A 16485-nucleotide genomic window follows, 5' to 3' on the forward strand; every position below is an offset into this window, starting at 1 on the left:
CCTGCCCATGGCAGGGGGTTGGAACTGGGTGGGCTTTAAGGTCTCTTCCAACCCAAACCATCTAGTGATTCTGTGAAATTAATGCTCTCACCTTCTTTGTATGTTGATGCATTTGATGCATGAGTGCAGTACAGAGAAGTTAATATAATATAGGATCACTAATGAATTGTTTCTGAAGTCCAACTGAACCTGAAAGGGTTATTTTTTGACTTCTTATGGTGGCCTTTCCCTTAAGGAATGACTGGGATGTTTCAGCCCTTGATTTTCTTTCTGATGTTACTTGGTGTTGGCTGGTGATACATTTTTCAAATGGGTTTACTCTCCGTATAAATCAATTTTTAATCCTACTGTATATACTGACAAGATCATTGTCAGTTCAGCTGAGAGAACTATGTAATTTTTATTCACTCTTTAATTTCTATGTTTACCTGGTGCTAATGAGTGCAGCTAGTAGTAGTTAAGGAAGTAATTGAGACAAATGTTAAATTTTGTTTCATCTCTGGGGTTATAGACATGAGTCTTACCTTACGTTTTCCAGGCAAGTACAGCTAAATGGGATTTTCTTTACTAGTCATCTCTAGGTGTTGTTCTTGACTACCAGTGCTTGTTGCCGTTACTGATATCTTTCTAAATCTGAAGCAATCTTGAATATTTGTTTAACAAGTTAGGCTGAAAAATAATAGCTGCATGCTGTTGACTCTTGCATGAGCTCAGATCCCTGTATTTTGGACACTTACTTGAGTTCAGGGCTTTTTGGTTCATTGTTAATCATTCATGCGTTGCAATTTAATCATCATGATTTTACCCCGAGGATCAGACATGTATGTTAATGTTTTTCAAAGATCTTTTTGTTGCTGTGTTGCTTTAATAAAAAATTCCTAAAACACTGGCTTCAGTTTGAACAAATTTATCTGGAGTAAGATAACACAGCTAAAAGGGCAACAGCGATTCATGAAGCTGCCTGAAAAGACTGACTTTGGGACTCCAAAGTTACTGCCAGTAACCCCAAGTGAACTGGCTATTTTTAAAAGAAGGGGGAAAAAAGCTTTCTTGTTAAATACAATATTTAGTTTCTTGTGCTGTCATAATACAGTTCCATTATGCTTTCCTATTTGCAGCTCTGTATAACTGCTGTAGTACATAGTGTTTTATTTGCTTTGGGTGATTAGGAAATATTGACTGGAATTTGGACTTACTGTGTACTGAAAGTCGCTTTATCAACCAGTGAAACAAGAGTTTCCACGGAAACAGTTTGTTGTGTGTTTTTTAAAGAGGAGACCGTTTTCAATCCCATTTAAAATGATACTGTAATGTTCTAGCTGTAACCTTACACGTGGATAAAATTTGAGACCCTTTCAAAGGGAGAAGCCTCAAAAAATAGGAAAGACTGGCTTTTGAGTGGAAAAAAATGTATTTCAAAGAAACCATTTCTTTTGCCACCTTTCTGAACGGACTGTCACTACGGGAGCAGTTGAGCTAATGGCATTGGAAGTGGTAAGGAAATAGAGATGTCTCTGCAGAGCTTGCCATGCCTCTCTGCCTGGGGTGCTTGAGCACCACTGTTTCATTGCTTCCTGCCTGCATGAAGGGCTGGGGAGGTAGCAGGGCAGAGTTTGTTGTTCAGCCTCCAACAGGAAATTTTATCCTTCAGTTAAATGGTTTGCAGGTTGTGTTTGAAGTGATATATTTGAAGTAGTTAGGGAGGTGACAGTCCTATTTGTCTTGTTAGATAATGGCAGTAGGCAATGTTTTACTTGCATGGTATACACATACCAAAAGAGGGTGAAAAGGAAATTCTGATGGTAAAAAATCTGGAATAAAAGCAGAATTACATAAATGAGAAAGGAATTAAATAAAGGTTTACTTTAAGTGAGGCAGAGGGATGAAAGAGCAGAGATGATAGCAGGAAAGGGTTACTGAGCGTAGGTTAAGGTGCTCTGTTTCTTTCACGGTGCTCCAAAGAAAGCAACTGTTGGAAATTGCTAATAAGAACTTGTGTGAACTATGCAAACTATTAGCTGAAATGAATTAATTAAAATATTAGCATACTTTTACTTGATTACTGTAAATAATTAATCTCCACAGCTCACTAATCAAGTCTCCTCAAGTGTCTTGATATTATATAAGATGTCCCTAATGTGATTAGTTTGTAAAATCTTGGTCTGTCTTGGGTCTTAGAGTTTATGCAATGAAAAGAATACTTTTTACACTGAGTTTAACGGGCTCTTAACATATTCTTTTCGGAGTTTTCATTGTACCACAGAATCGGGTACCCAAAATACTTCATCCTTGCCAAACTTTAAGCTATCAATAGCTTCTAGTTGCAGGCACAGGCATTCCTTCAAGTAAACTAAGCAACTTTCAGATCTGATTTTTTTCTCTAGACGGGTCTTCCCACAGCACAGCTACTTCAGAGAAGTTTATCTGTGCATCCCTCCATATGTTTACACCAGTATTGTAGTCCTGACTTGATTTTTTTCAAAGACATAGACAATAAAAATGAGTCAGTAGCATTGTTGCAGCTGGACTTGTATTGAACATATGAAGTAAGGAAATATTACGTTGTATATTTTACTACTGAATTCTGGATCTGTGCTGTAGTGATTAAAATGAATAAAAGCATTTTCTCTTCAGTTACCTTCAGGTTTATTGGACGTTCATTATTCATTTATTCACTTAAAATGATTTGGTGCACTGTATGTGAAAATATTGTAAATTGAATTTAAGAGGAAAAACTCTAGTCGAGTCAAAATGATTTGTGTGCTTTTAAGCTTAAGTTCTTGTTACATTTATCATTTTTTCCCTTTATAAATGGGGGAACAAACTTCAAAGAATGCGCCTTCACATTGCGTTTCTCAGAAAAATAACCAAGAAAGTTTAGTCTTAGGATGAGGCATGAGGAAACGTAACTAAAATAAAGAACTTGTAAAAACAAACATTCAGAAATCCACATCATGGATCTAAGTATATTTTAGGAGAACCTGTTTTTCAGCAGTGGTTTTTATGTTCTGGATGTCTTAGAACTAACAATTTAGTGGTCGACTTAGCAGTTTTTTTTCCATCCTTATGAATAAAGGGCACTTTAAAGCACCTGAGTCTTGGCCTTCCACTTTTACTCAGAAAAAGGAGGCTAAACTTCATAACAGGGACCTCAGACCTCCAAGAACACCATGTTTCAAGTGATTATTATCAGATTCTAAGACTATAATTTACAAAGCTTTAGTCAGAATGCCTTTATAGATTTATTTAATAAGCAGTTCAAACCTAACAGTATGAACTTTTCGAACAGATGCTAATCCAATCAATATTAGTTTCAGTTGGGTGTTTTGAATAAAGAAGTCTACTGTAATGTATTAGTAAATCTCCCTTTCTCCTTTTGCAGCATTAAAACTTCCTTTTGGCAAAACAACAGTGATGCATTTGGTGGCTAGAGAGACATTGCCAGAACCAAATTCTCAAGGTACGCTGTGCAACAGAGGTACTTCTTACTCAATTACGTGGCAAAGTAGTCAAATATCTTACAGGCTTTATGAGTATTTCATAGTAGAGAGAGGTCCTAGTGGTTTTGTGAAGCAAGTAATAGTGGTTTTGTACATGTTGCTTATAGAAGACTAAAAAATTACTTTTCTTTTCTAGCATTTCTGTAAAACACAAAAATTTACCTAAACCTTAAAAGCTTCTGTTTTTATTGTTAAAAATATTCTTGATTTATTTTCATTACTTCGTTATTTTATGTATACATGGGGATAATAATGATAAACACATATAAATATCTTCACTAAAAATAGTAAGATATTCTTCTATCAAGCCTATTCACACACAAAACAACCTAATCATTTTAGAAACTGTTTCTAATCAAAGCTTTCTTCTTGTTCCGCAGGTCAAAGAAACCGTGAAAAAACTGGAGAAAGCAATTGCTGTGTAATCCTGTAAACCTTGTTAGCTTTACCTGCTAAGTGTGATGTAATATAGTCTTTGTCTTTCATGCTGCTGGAATAGAAGAGGCCCTACCTTGCTTCAAACACCCGTAGGAAGAGCCTGTCTGTAAATCCATGGAACTGAAATATTACACGAACACTGTCTCATTAGTCTTTTTTTTTTTAAGGAGAAAGATCTATGAACACTTTCATTGTGTTTTTTTAATTCCTGCTTTTTGTTTGTTGAATAATCTTACAGTATGTCAGTTCTTGAACAAATTTGATCTCCAGAAAAATTAATGTGTTCTTTTCCATAGCAGGAATCATTTTGCTACCACAGAAATGTCCATTAACCGGGTCTAACTATAGTCAAGCTTTCTAGATGCAATTTGCACTAAATATGGTTGACAGTATATTTCTCATCAACAATCTTTAACAATATTTGAGATACCTAGTAATAACCTACAATGTATAATGCAACACTGGAAAATAGTATATCTATAATTAAAGTAAATCTCACTTATGGCCAAATCAAAGGAAAAACTGTTAAGTCCATTCTACCTGAGTCAACCTTGGTGGCCGAACTGGCACAGAATACTAACTAAACCAAGTCTAACTATATATATTTTCACTACGACAAACAAAAAAACTATGTGCCTGTAATTTAAAAGCACTCTGTAGAGGGCTGATGAAACTAATTTTTTTCGTTACTGCGTGCACTCTTTATCTCGTGCGTTAGGTGAGTGCTTAATTCAGACAGCACAAACAAGTGCAGAGAGTGCATTTCCTAGCCTTAATATGGGAGGGGTAATTTCCTGTAGTTCATAGGCTTTTATTATTGTGCATAAATGTTAGAAAACATCATTTACTAATCAATTTTATGTATTTGAATATTGGCAATTGGTGTTTTTCAGTCACTTTCTCATCTGTACCTTAGTGTCCAGTGTCATGCTTACTCATTAGAGACTTCAAAAGAATTATTAAAGTTTAAAAAGCAAAAAGAAAAACCTCTACCATAGTACTAGTTTTGTTTCTTTACGTAATCTGCATTTGGTATTAGTGCTTGCAATTGTATTAAAATCAAAAGCTGAGTTTTGAAGGCATACATAATTAAAAAAGGATGCCATTCTTTTATTTCATATCAATAATTTAAACATTGATATGCTAAAGAAATTTGCACAGCACTAAAGCATGAGCTAGTTTCATCTAAACCTGTACAAATAATAATAAAAAAAATAAAAAAATAAAAGATTTTATATTTTTTTCACTGGGGAGGAATTCTTCCTGGCTGAAATTACAAATATGTGTAGAATATATTTAATAAAAATCTTATAAAATACATAACTATAGAAGTTAAATATAGATTGGCGTGTAGTATAATAGAACAATATTCCATATAAATAGCTTTAGCCTTTAAAGAAAGTCACAGGTTGACATTGTGTTCTGTACTTAAGTGTCCACAACTCCTACAGATGTTCCGTGTAATCGTTTTTTCGAATGATTGGCATCATTCAAATGTAATCAGGTTATTTTATCCATTGTTACTGCTTTGATGAAATGCTTTATATGCAGTAGATTTACAAAAATATTGTTCATACTGATCAGAATTAAATTTGTATAGAGCAGAGTTTTAAAACAAATTGTAAATAGCACTAAACATTTTCTTTCTGCAACCTGTACTGATAGACTCCTCTGTAAACTAAATAAAAGAATATTGTAGTGCATCTTGGTGGTGTTTTAAGGGTTGTGGTCGGGTCTGTAACTAGTTTTAATAATACTTCTTAATCTGGAAGCTAAATAATGACTCCATTTTACTTAAAAAAAAAAAAAAAAAAGGGGGGGGGGGGCGTAAAAACTCTTAGTGGGATTTATCACTTCAGTTTTGATTCACTAGCGTGTTGACTTCAGATTTTGAGCACTTCAGATGCTCAGTGACTATTCTTCAGCCCTTCTGAGAAGGATGCAGTTGTCTGTACCAAATACTTAACTGGAAAGTGGAAGCGTTCCTGGAGCGCGACCGCAGAAACATGTGTGGGGCCCTGGGTGTGCTCTCAGGGTAAACACCGAGGTAACTTGTGCACCTCCATTTCCTCTGCATTGTGAAAAGAAGTGGCCTAGGGTGTTGGGTTTTTTTCTTCTTTTCTTTCTTGCTAAGTTGACAAATAGGCAACGATAGTGAAACAAAATTATTAAAATGTTTGAAAACCATCAACTTAAGACAGCTATGAGGAGCGTTTTGTCATCTTTATTCCTAAAACGAAGCTTCCCTTTTTCCAAAATGCTGGCCACTTGAGTAATGCAGGCTCAGATGGGGAATGGTTATGACAATACAAGAAAAAGAAATGGGCTGAGGCAGGACTCCTTTTATTAGTTAAACGAGTCTAAGATGCATTTTTTTTGAAAATGAATGCTTTAAATGTAAGCATATTTTCTAAAAGCAGCTAGGTACTTAATACTGTATGAACATACGAAAATCCAGTAGCTCCTGGTTAAAATACTTGGCAAGCTTGAATAGTGATGTAGAGTTCCCTCTTGTTGAGATGAGTAAAATACACGTATGTGCTTGTCCAAGCAAATCTGTGAATGCTGCTTGGCATTTAAAATGTGAACTTGTCAAAATGCAAGTCCTGCAGAAGCCATGCAGAGCTGCTGCCTTAATTTCCATGCGAATTCTTGGAGCTCAGTCCATTCCAGGACCTTTCTGTTGGAGTAGTGGAAAACTGCGGAGGAGAATTGCTGAAAGATCTGTGCATTTCCGTGGGATGCCTTGTCTCGTGGATTGTAGTGCATATTAGTCAAAAACAAAAAAGCAGCACTTCTTCATCCCAGATTCCCCAGCCTTGCTAAAGCTCATGTGTGTGCTTCTCTTTTCTGCTGATTGGAGTCGAGAGGATGCTTGCACACCGTAAAGATTAAGGCTGAATCTTTGCAGGGTCAGGCTGTTGTACAGTGTGCTAATACATTGGAGAGCCTGACATTTGATTTTCACTGTTAGACAGAAATGATATTTTCTCTTGAAGGTAATAGATGGCCCTGAGGATGAGAGCAGCAGATGAATCAGAAACCTCCGTATTCTGAAATAGCACCAAGGGACCACATCTGTCTCCCACACCACTGTGCGCGCTATCAGTCGTAAGTTAATATTAGCACATGTGAGGGATCATATCTGATAGTAATGAAAGCACTCCAACTTGTACTTAAATGATAGAATAAATACAGCTGTTTCAAGAGTCGTAGGGACTTATTTTGCTGATGGAGAAAGCATCACCACTGCTTATTTAAAAAAAAAAAAAAGCCTTTACTAATATGCAGCATTAATATTAACCCAGTGGTGATCTCCACAGTCTGAATACATTTCCTTAGTACCCTGCATTTACAACAGGAGGTGCAGCGATTTAATTTAGAAGAAAATATATGTATAGCACTCTGAGAAAGCTTTCTTCCTCCCTTACAGGTAGGTAGGAAGGAAGGCAGCAGTTTCTAGGCTGGCTGAAAGTCAGGAGTTTCTGCTGCTGTTCTTTGGGGAAGTGAATCCCGGGTGCCTCATGCTTCAGGGATTCATTTTACAAATCTTATCTGGAGAAGTGAATAGGAAGACGGATGTACTTCTCAATCTAAAACTCTCATTAATATTATACTAATGAAATGGATAAGCTTAAGCATATTTTAGGTTGTATGTCCTATCAAAATTTATGTATAGGCCACTAACAGCTGCACCATTGAAACTGATGGGGCTTCTGTGCTTATATCAGAGGAAATACCAAGATCTTTCAAGAGTGTTAAAGAATTCCTACCTCCTTTATCTCTTCAGAAGTAGCTGTATTCTTCTAGATACTGTGTTTTGGCTGTTACTTGTATCAAGCTTATTTTCAGAGCACAATAAAAGGCCTTTGTTATTATTCAAGAGGCTGACAACAATATATGGTTCATGGTATGTTATTGAAGTCCTCATACTGTAGTAGCGTATTTGCAAGGAACAGCCCTGTGCCATACGTACATGATTGTGAAGAAGTTTACAATGCAATAGCTAATTTGATTACCAATTTATTATACTATACTAAAACCTGGAGGAAAAAACAACCACCTTTCTGCTGTTTTTATGTAGTTATGATTGATTTTTTTTCTAATTTTTTAAATGATAAAGGAACGACCAGTGAAGTGGAAAATTGTGAAGGTTATTAACGTGAAGCTTACACAAATTTTGGAAAGCTGGGCTGTGCCTGATCAAGCATGGTGAATGGATCACAATGAGAAACGAAGTTCAGTTTTTAATGTAGAGGAAGGCATAGTTGGAGAAGGCAAAGTGCTTGCACAACTCATAAGTTTTAAAATCTCCTAGATCCATCAGGAACTGAGTTCTGGGCATCACAGCAAATGCTTTGTACTGCAAGTTCCTTAGGGTTTGGAAAATGTTAACAAAAATGATTAGACAGCAGAAATACTAGATTGGAGAGAATGAGGGATTAAAATATCTACAGTGATGAGCTCAGAGAAAATGGTTGGAGAGCTTTTGCTTTTGCATCAAATTTAAATTCCTCTTTAAAGCAGAGGTGACATTCAAATCTGATAGAAGTATTTTTCCTGAAAACAAATGAAGAGATTTCCACCTGAAATAATTTGAGAAAAGCTGAGCAAGATTTAAAAGAATCGTTAAGCCTTTTTTTCAACAGGGTATTAATTCTTGTCCTTCAGGCGTTGCACTAGCTTTTAATGAGAGCCCAGCTCTTAGGGGGGGAATATTTCTGGCATGTTACCACCTCTGTTATGGACAAGTGACAGCAAAATGTGAGCCCTCGCCTGTACCAGACCAACGTATCGCATGCCCTGATGAGAGTTCATCTCGCTGTGTCCTGAGGAGAATTTTTAGTCAGAGTTAGTGATTTTTGTGCTTTCCTGGAGCAAGGTTGAAGGAGTACGTTACTGTGTTTAGATGGTGAAGAATGTAAACTGCAGATTTTTAGGGCAGAAATTAATGCTGCTTCTGAGCCTGCACAGGGCAAGATCGAAGTACCCTGCTGTTATCAGAGGACTCTGACTTTATAGGTAGTAAATATTCTGATTCTTCTACCAGAAAATACTTTGCAGCTACTGTTCTGTTTGGATAGAGGCAGGGTAATGGGATGGAACATGAAACAATTTTACTTTTTTTTTTTTTTTTTTTTTTTTTATCTGTTCTCTGAACTGGAGATCAGGAAGAAATAATGGGGGAAGTTTCAGGTGGCTCTTGGATCCTACAGTCAACCATCAAAAAGCTGGTCAAAATTCAGCTGCCAGCAGCTCTCCATGCAAAAAGAGCTGTGGGAAGGAGGTGACGGCTGCCTGCTTGCTGTTTGGCAATGCTGATGGACAGGACAAAGTAGCTATGGTTGTGAAAGAGGGGCAGGAGGGGCTGATATTTGGCTGTTTCATGAGGCTCTCAGATGTTGCCTGGCACAAAAAAAAAAAAAAAAAAAAAAGGAGTGGGGGGGGAATTAATGAATTAATGGAGTGGAACTGCCTGTAGATATTAGATTTAATAATAATAAAAAAACTCTGTTGTGCTGAAAGTCAGCGGTATGCTTGCTGGGTGATACTGCCCTCCCAAACCAAGACAGGGAAGTAGGTATTTGGGTTACCTACGTCTGTTGGCTGTGCTGGCTAAATTAAGGAACGATTGGCTTTCGGTTCCTTAATTTCTGCCACTCAGGCCTGTCCCTGAGTAAGAGCTGCTAATCCCTGGTGCTGCCAAGGCCACGGCTCTGGCGGCAGCAGGAAGCGGAGCAGGGGGGAGCTGTCACCCAGCAGCCTTGCCCATGAAAAGCCAGGGCCACCGTGGCGCACAGCGGTGCGGGATTAACAGCGCACAGCTCCTGCGCGCGATGAAATGTCACCGAGGCAAGGCAGCGAGGATCCAGCAAGGGGAACGCTCCCAAGCCCCTGTGGGTGTACCAGCAGCTGTGTTTCCTGCCTTTCAGTGGAATGAGCACCTGTGGGTGTCCTTCTGTGAAGCAAATACACAACAGCTTTATCTTGCACCCCTACACTAAGAAATGTTAGATGAATCTTTTGGTTCCTGGTTGTCCACACCCCGAGGAAAGGTCTTCCCTCAAAAAACAGACGTGGTCTGCCTCAAACTTTATTTTTCTTGTCCTCTGGCAATCTGTTACTTCGCCACCAAAGTCTTTGAGCTCCCCATCAGCCTGATTTTCCACTGGCCTGGTGCTTCAGCATGTGGACAGCAGCGATTGCCACTAGACGTGCGGCCGTCACCTGCAGGATCGAGGTCACTCGGGCCTCCAGGGCCTTCGTGTAGTGGTGAAGCTCCAGAGAGTGAGGCTAAGCACTACAAAGTGTCTCGTTGCCTCTGGGAATGAAGGCATTTGGAAGGAGTCGTGACTTGCTGCCCGTGTACGTGCCAAGCAGCCTCCCTGCCCTTGGGGAGCTCTGTCCTGCCAGCGGTGCACGCTCGTGATCTCTGCGGGTATGGGAGGATCCGACTGAGGAAAGACGTGCTTGCATGTGTCACTGAAGAAAATGTGGTCTTGAAAATGTTGGTTGGTGCAGTGGGATGTGAGCCTTTAGCTCTGCTTTGGTTTAGCAAAGACCTTTCCTCTCTTCCTCTTGGAGAGAGTTGGCCAACAGAAAGCCAACGTGGAGCTTCCTCGCACCCTCCTTGGCAGGCAGCTGCTGCCCGGAGGAAGCCTGGAGCGTTCCTCTGGTCCCTGCAGGCTGGTGCCAAAACCTGGAGCCACCCCTCCTTTCTCGGGTGGAAAAACGGAGACAGAAGTCACTTTCCTGTCGGTGAGCCTGAGAAAATGCAAGAGCCTTGACGTGGTGAAGCTTCTGAGGCACAGCAGCATTGGCACCTAATGCACAGCTCACCTCCTCGGCTGCTGGTAGGTATGTATCTATATCTAAACGTGAGTGCTTCTGTCACTGTGCCTCTGAGACCTTAACGTTAGAACTGGGGTGTGTGACAGAGAAAAGAGGAGAGAGGCGGTGATGATTTATATGAAACCCTGGGGGCACGAAAACTCGGCGGGCCCTGGTGGCTTTGGACACCCCCTACCTTGCCAGGTCTTCCCTTGAGGACGGGTGGTGGGAGCTGCAGGTGGTGGATGAAGCTCACTACCCGCTGAGGGAGAGGGGGACGAAATCTGATAGTCCTTACGTGCTGCTCGCCCTGCCTCAGTCCCAGACATGCTGGAACCGGCGCGGGAGACAGCCAGGGGCTGGGCAGCTGCCTCGTACAGCTCTCCGCGCACACCCGCCTGCATGATGAGGCTTAGATTAGAGGTGTACCAAATCCCTGACTGTGCTGCTTGGCCAAATATCTCAAAAGGGTTTGTGGCCAAAACTAAGGAGAAGTATTCAAGGAATAATATATCTACCATGCCTTTAGCTGCTGTGAAGCAGAATGGCAGCGAGATCCCACTTTGCCATGCAGAAGGCAGCACGGTTAATGGAGGGGGAGGAAAAATGAGTGTGATTTGTGTTAAGGAACGCTACGAGGGAGCAGAGCTGGTTTTGTTAGGAAGTGCAGAGGTGGCTGGTGTCGCTAGCAGAGGCGGTGGCTTTTGGTGTGACCTCGCCAGATGCCAGCGAGCTGCTTACGGCGCCTGCAGGTCAGGAATTCCCCTCCTGTACCTGCTGCCACTTCTGCTTCTGAGCATCTGTGGTTAGCAGGGGTTTCTTAAATGCAAAAATAAGTTCTCACCAAATAATCACCTGCTTCTCAACCTGCTTCTCGACCGAAGCAGGCCCTTTTAATCAGCTTAGAGCAGCGTCTGCTCTCACTCGCAGCAGTCTCACAGCCTTACTCTGCTTCCTCTCCCAGTGCATCTTCTTGCGTGGGTCCTTTGCGTTTGAGTTATGCCAAGCTGCAGGACAACACTCGGACAGGATGAGAAGGAAATGGAGATTGTCCCAGCAGCCTGTGACTACAAGTCTAACCTGATAAAATATCCCTATTGGAAAAGGGCAGGCAGACAAGGAGGCTGCACTGATTTTGCCCTGTTTAGCTTCACTCCTTGTGTTGGTCCCTTTGCTTTGTCTTAAAAACTCTTCAATACAGGGTGGGTCCTTCTGTAAGTACAGAAGCTCACATTACACGATGCTGGCATGCAAACAGGACTGCTGCATCTGTGCAAACGTACCTGGCCTGCTGAACTGCTTGGGAGCTGTGGCTGCCAGCCAGATCTCATTCTGTCCTTCTCAGCCTAGGCGACCTTGGGACTTATCAGCAAACTGGAAATTGCCGTACAATTTCCTTTCTGGCCTGTCAAAGGCCATAAACTGTGACTGGGCTGCTCTGGTCAGCCCTCGTGAACAATTCAGCAATTTCTTGTTAGCCCTGAGCAGGCGTCTGCTCTGCCGAAAATGTGTTGGAAACCAGAGGGTCTGGTTCTCATTTCTGTTCTGGACCACGTATTATAGGAGGGATGGCCTAGGGAGGTTTTGGTGTTAGTAGGTGGGAGATTTGCACATGGATGGAGCCATTCAGCACCTTTGTGAGTGTGGGTCTCAGTGCACCAAATCGAGAGGTAATTCTTGCTTGCCTCAAATCAAAGGGATCTCTGGTAGTAGTTGGGCTCGCTGATCCTTGTGGGTCCCTCCCAGCTCTGGATATTCCGTGACTCTAGCGGATGGGGGCAGCTTCCTGAGCACGAGGTGAGTCGCTGAGCACCGCTGCCAAAGGCCCGACCAAAGGCCCGAGGCCTTCGGAGCCTCCTCCAGAAGAAATGGCCCTGAAAAGCCCCGCAGGGTGCTGGAGACCCAGCCTCAACACAACTGCATTTCCAATGGCAATTAGCTGAAACTTTGTTTTGTCAAGATATCCCCGTTACAGGAAACGATAACGCACTGGCAGAAGTGCAAGGGTAATGATTGCAGGAATGTGCTGATAAATGAGCAGCACGGGAAGCAGACCTGGCCTGTCTCCAAGGCTCACCGATGGGCAGGAGCAGTACAAAGAAAAAGGCACCGAGAAGCAGGGCCCAGCCTGATCCGCACCGTAGCTCACATAAAGGTTTCTGCTGACCCCAGTTTCTTCAGGCTGTACCAAGCGTGGTGAGAGCTGTGGTGGAAGTTTCCCTCTGACATGCTTTGTTGCTGCAAGCTGCGGTTGGTGTAGGGTATGGATAAACTCTGAGGTGAGCGTAGGGTGTGGATAAAGTGAAGAGCTCTGAAGAGCTCCTTTGCTGAGGGAAAGCTGGCCACCTCTCAGAACAAGGCTGTAAGGGAGCAAAATGCGGGCACCGATCTGCCCTGCTTGCAGGGGCAGAAGGGGTTAGTTGTTCTGGCCGTTTGAGCCTACACCTTGATATCTTCCAATAGATGCAGTCATGCACGTGTTCCTCCTTCGAAAACCCATTAATACTCGCTTTGAAACATACTCGCTGTCATAGAGAGGGCTTTGCAAAATTGCTATCATCTTATTCTCTGTCGTTAAGTCTGAAGAGAACAAGGTAAGAGGTTTGGAGGATTTGCCACCATGCTCACCTGACTGTAACGCCACGAGTCTGTTAAGTGTGGTTTGGAGGTGATGACTGTGCTCTGGAAGCTGATGGAGATTTTGTGAGGTTACAGACACTGGGAGAAAAGCAGGCTCAAAAACAAGCCCAGAGGATGAGCCAGGGGACCAAATGCTGGTCACCCTGCTCTGGTCCCTGGAAAATCATGGAGTGACCTCCCTGGGGTCACTTTTCTGGGTGTACAAAGAAGGTGACAGACAACAGTCAGCAGGGCTTTACGAAGGGAAACTCATGCCTGGTTGCCTTCTTGGCAATGACTGATTTGTGGATGAAGGTGGAAAAAGGGATGTCATTTACCTCAACTTCAGCAGGGCTTTTGATGCCATGTCCCACGTATTCTCATATCCAAACCAGGACACTGCTCTGGATGGCTGAGTGAGCAGCCATAAAACCAGTAGTGCTCAGGGCCCCCGTGCTTGACAAGCTCCCACCTTCTAGTTTGGAGCATGAGGCAGTGACCTGCGTTAAGATAAAGGTGAGAAAGGTGAGTCTGAAAATATATAATTTATCTTCTCTGTTGTAGTTGGCAGTGTCTCCAATTGAGAAGATTCCACTAAAAAATACGTGGTTACCGAGATAAAAGCACGTGCCCAAGTTCAGCCCTGTTTGTAGGCATTCTCCTCTTCAGCCCCATCTCAGAAGCTGCAGCCCCTGCTGCTGCTGCAGCCCCCTGCAAGGCCACGTGGTGACACGCCAAGGCAGTTCCTAACGAATCAGACCTCCTCTGCACGTGTCTGCTTTGCTACAGGACCAGCCCCTGTTAATTCGTGAGGGCTCGAGCAGGGGCAGCTCCGCATCCCTGTCCTGGCCCCCGCTTTGCCTCGCTGCGTCCCCATCCTCCAGCAGGGAGCAGAGATGCTTTTACTGCCTCCAGCAAGTTTTGGCTACCCCTTACCTTGTTTTGAAGCTGCCAGAAGCCTTCAGATTATACCGTGACATAACATTCATGGTGCCCTTGGGGAAAACCCTCCTGAGCTCCATCCATTTTCCCCTGGGTGCGTGTCCCAGGATGAATCCCATCCCTGATGCAGAAGGCTTCCCAGGCTGTAGTGTCTGTGCCACGAACGGTTGGCTCCAGGAGGCCGTGCTGACACCTACAAGCTTGAGAGGTTTCCCTCACCCTCATAATTGACATAATTATGCCGTTAAGGGAGTGAGGAGTCGGCCAAGATTCGTGTCAAAGGGGAGCCAGGATGGTGTCTGGATGCTGGGCACAGCCCCGTCCTGCAGGCAGAGCAGGGACCTGGTGTAGAGAGTTTCACAGCAGGGTTTCATCTCCTGTACACGGAGATGAGGAGGAAATCCACCCCAATGATGTATCATGCTCACGTGCAATATTTTATGTCGATTTGATGCTGCCAGAGGCTGCTCCACATCAGGTGCTGGGTGCTCGTGCTGGGTGTGATGGCTGGAGGGACCCACCCCTGCTGCTCCTCAGAAAACGTGTGTCTCCTCAGCGCCCCAAAGCTGCAACGAGGAACGAAAGCAGGTGAAAGCCACGGGCAATGCCCTGTGTTTGTCATCCGCAGGGAAGCCGAGGAGCCATTGCCATCTCAGCCTAGCAGCTCCTGGCCACTTGAAAAGGGATAAAAGGGTAAAACAGGGTTGTGTTGCCAGATACGTGCGGCACTTGACTTTTTGCTCTCAGTTATCTGAGATCTGCAGCAAACCCCAGAGCTCCCTTTTCGCGTCACTGCAGAAATCATTGCTGCTGTAGCACAGAAACCTAATTTTAACCCAGATTTTAAAGGAAATGAGGCGTGTAAGCTCACGCTAGCTGTCTGTCCATCTGCCTTGCCAGCCAGCCATCTGCGTCTGCCTGTCCCCTGCTTACCACAGCCTCTGATGTCATTGATCAGCTCTAATTAATTGGGTGGGTGGGCAGTGGTTTGAGGGGGGGAGTTTTGGGGCCAAGCTTGGTGAGAGATCGGGCTTCGGTCCCTCTGCCATTCCATTAGCTATTTTGCATAGCTAACAGTAAATTCTATTTTTCTAGTCCTTTAAACATGAAAGCTTGCTTTAAAACATCTTCCTGAGATATCCTGAAGTAATTCCCAATCTCATTTAGCAAAATGCTCTGTATGTTCAGTCTTCAAGCACCATAAGCCCCACAGTGAGGTTGCTCCAAGGGGAAGCACGCCTAAATGTCACCGTGGACTTGCTTTGCTACGTTGCTGGTTTTATGGGGGTAAGAAGCACTTAATAGTGGGCAGTCACATTTTTATTAAAAAATGACCTTGGACAAGGTTTCCACTGCCTCGAAGGGAGCTGCACTCTGCCAGAAGTCCCAGTGAACAAGAGCAGGGGCTCTGCTGAGTGCAGCCAGAGGCGGCAGCTCCACCACTTACCCCATGTGTGCCCAGTCCTCTGCCTGGGCCTCGTGCTGATGTTGCAAGGAAGGAGCTCACATCCACGTAAACCTGGTGCAGTTATGCCCCAAAACCCAGCTTTGCCGCCCTAAAAGACCTTTGGCCTCCAGCTTGGCACGAAACTGATCACACGGTGCGGCCGGGCACTGGGCCCTTCTGGCCCCTTGCCTGCCAGCTCTTTCAGGAGCTTTTTTCCCTTCCTGAGCCCTTCCCAGAAGTGAAGCAGGGTGAAACCTATCCAGTGCACTCAGGGGAGTTTAATCACCCGTTTAATCACCCCGCTGCACCCACGTCACGGGGCCTGTTACAGGAAGGAGCTCCCGGAGACGCCCTCCCCTTCCCACCTTCCCAGCCCAAATATTTCCTGGGCGACCGCGCTGCTGTCGGCTCTGCCGTGCTGCCGGAGGAAGGGCTGGGTGATATCGATGAGCAGCTTCCATTTACTGTAACAGGCTTAGGTTTGGGTCAATGGGTTTCTTCCCCCCGCTAATCATCGCTGCAGTCGGCTGGGCAGGTGGCACGGGGAGCTGGGAGTGGGATTGCCCTGCAGGGAAGGAGGACGACCCATTAGCGATGCGCAGAGCGCTCTCTGGCTTGCGTTCGCTCCCTCTGCCTGTCTTTTAATTGTGACCGGGGTTACGGGCGGAGGAAGGGCTGGGATTAGTTTATATAACCATTTTTCATTAA

At 43.5% G+C, this 16485-nt stretch overlaps 1 protein-coding gene across 2 annotated transcripts in view; it reads left to right on the plus strand.

The window, feature by feature from the left end:
* Window positions 1-5641, plus strand: part of UBL3 (ubiquitin like 3) — a 57221-nt gene extending 51580 nt beyond the window's left edge. For both annotated transcript variants that reach the window (XM_048072787.2, XM_013189395.3), the window contains exons 4-5: window positions 3383-3460; window positions 3881-5641. In XM_048072787.2, coding sequence (XP_047928744.1) covers window positions 3383-3460; window positions 3881-3933 — 131 coding nt within the window. In that variant the 3' untranslated portion in view covers window positions 3934-5641. The remainder of the gene's footprint in view (window positions 1-3382; window positions 3461-3880) is intronic.
* The last annotated feature ends 10844 nt before the right edge of the window (window positions 5642-16485 follow it).

The sequence above is a fragment of the Anser cygnoides genome, chromosome 1 (genome assembly GCF_040182565.1).
Source record: "Anser cygnoides isolate HZ-2024a breed goose chromosome 1, Taihu_goose_T2T_genome, whole genome shotgun sequence".
In the NCBI taxonomy this organism is placed as follows: Eukaryota; Metazoa; Chordata; class Aves; order Anseriformes; family Anatidae; genus Anser; species Anser cygnoides.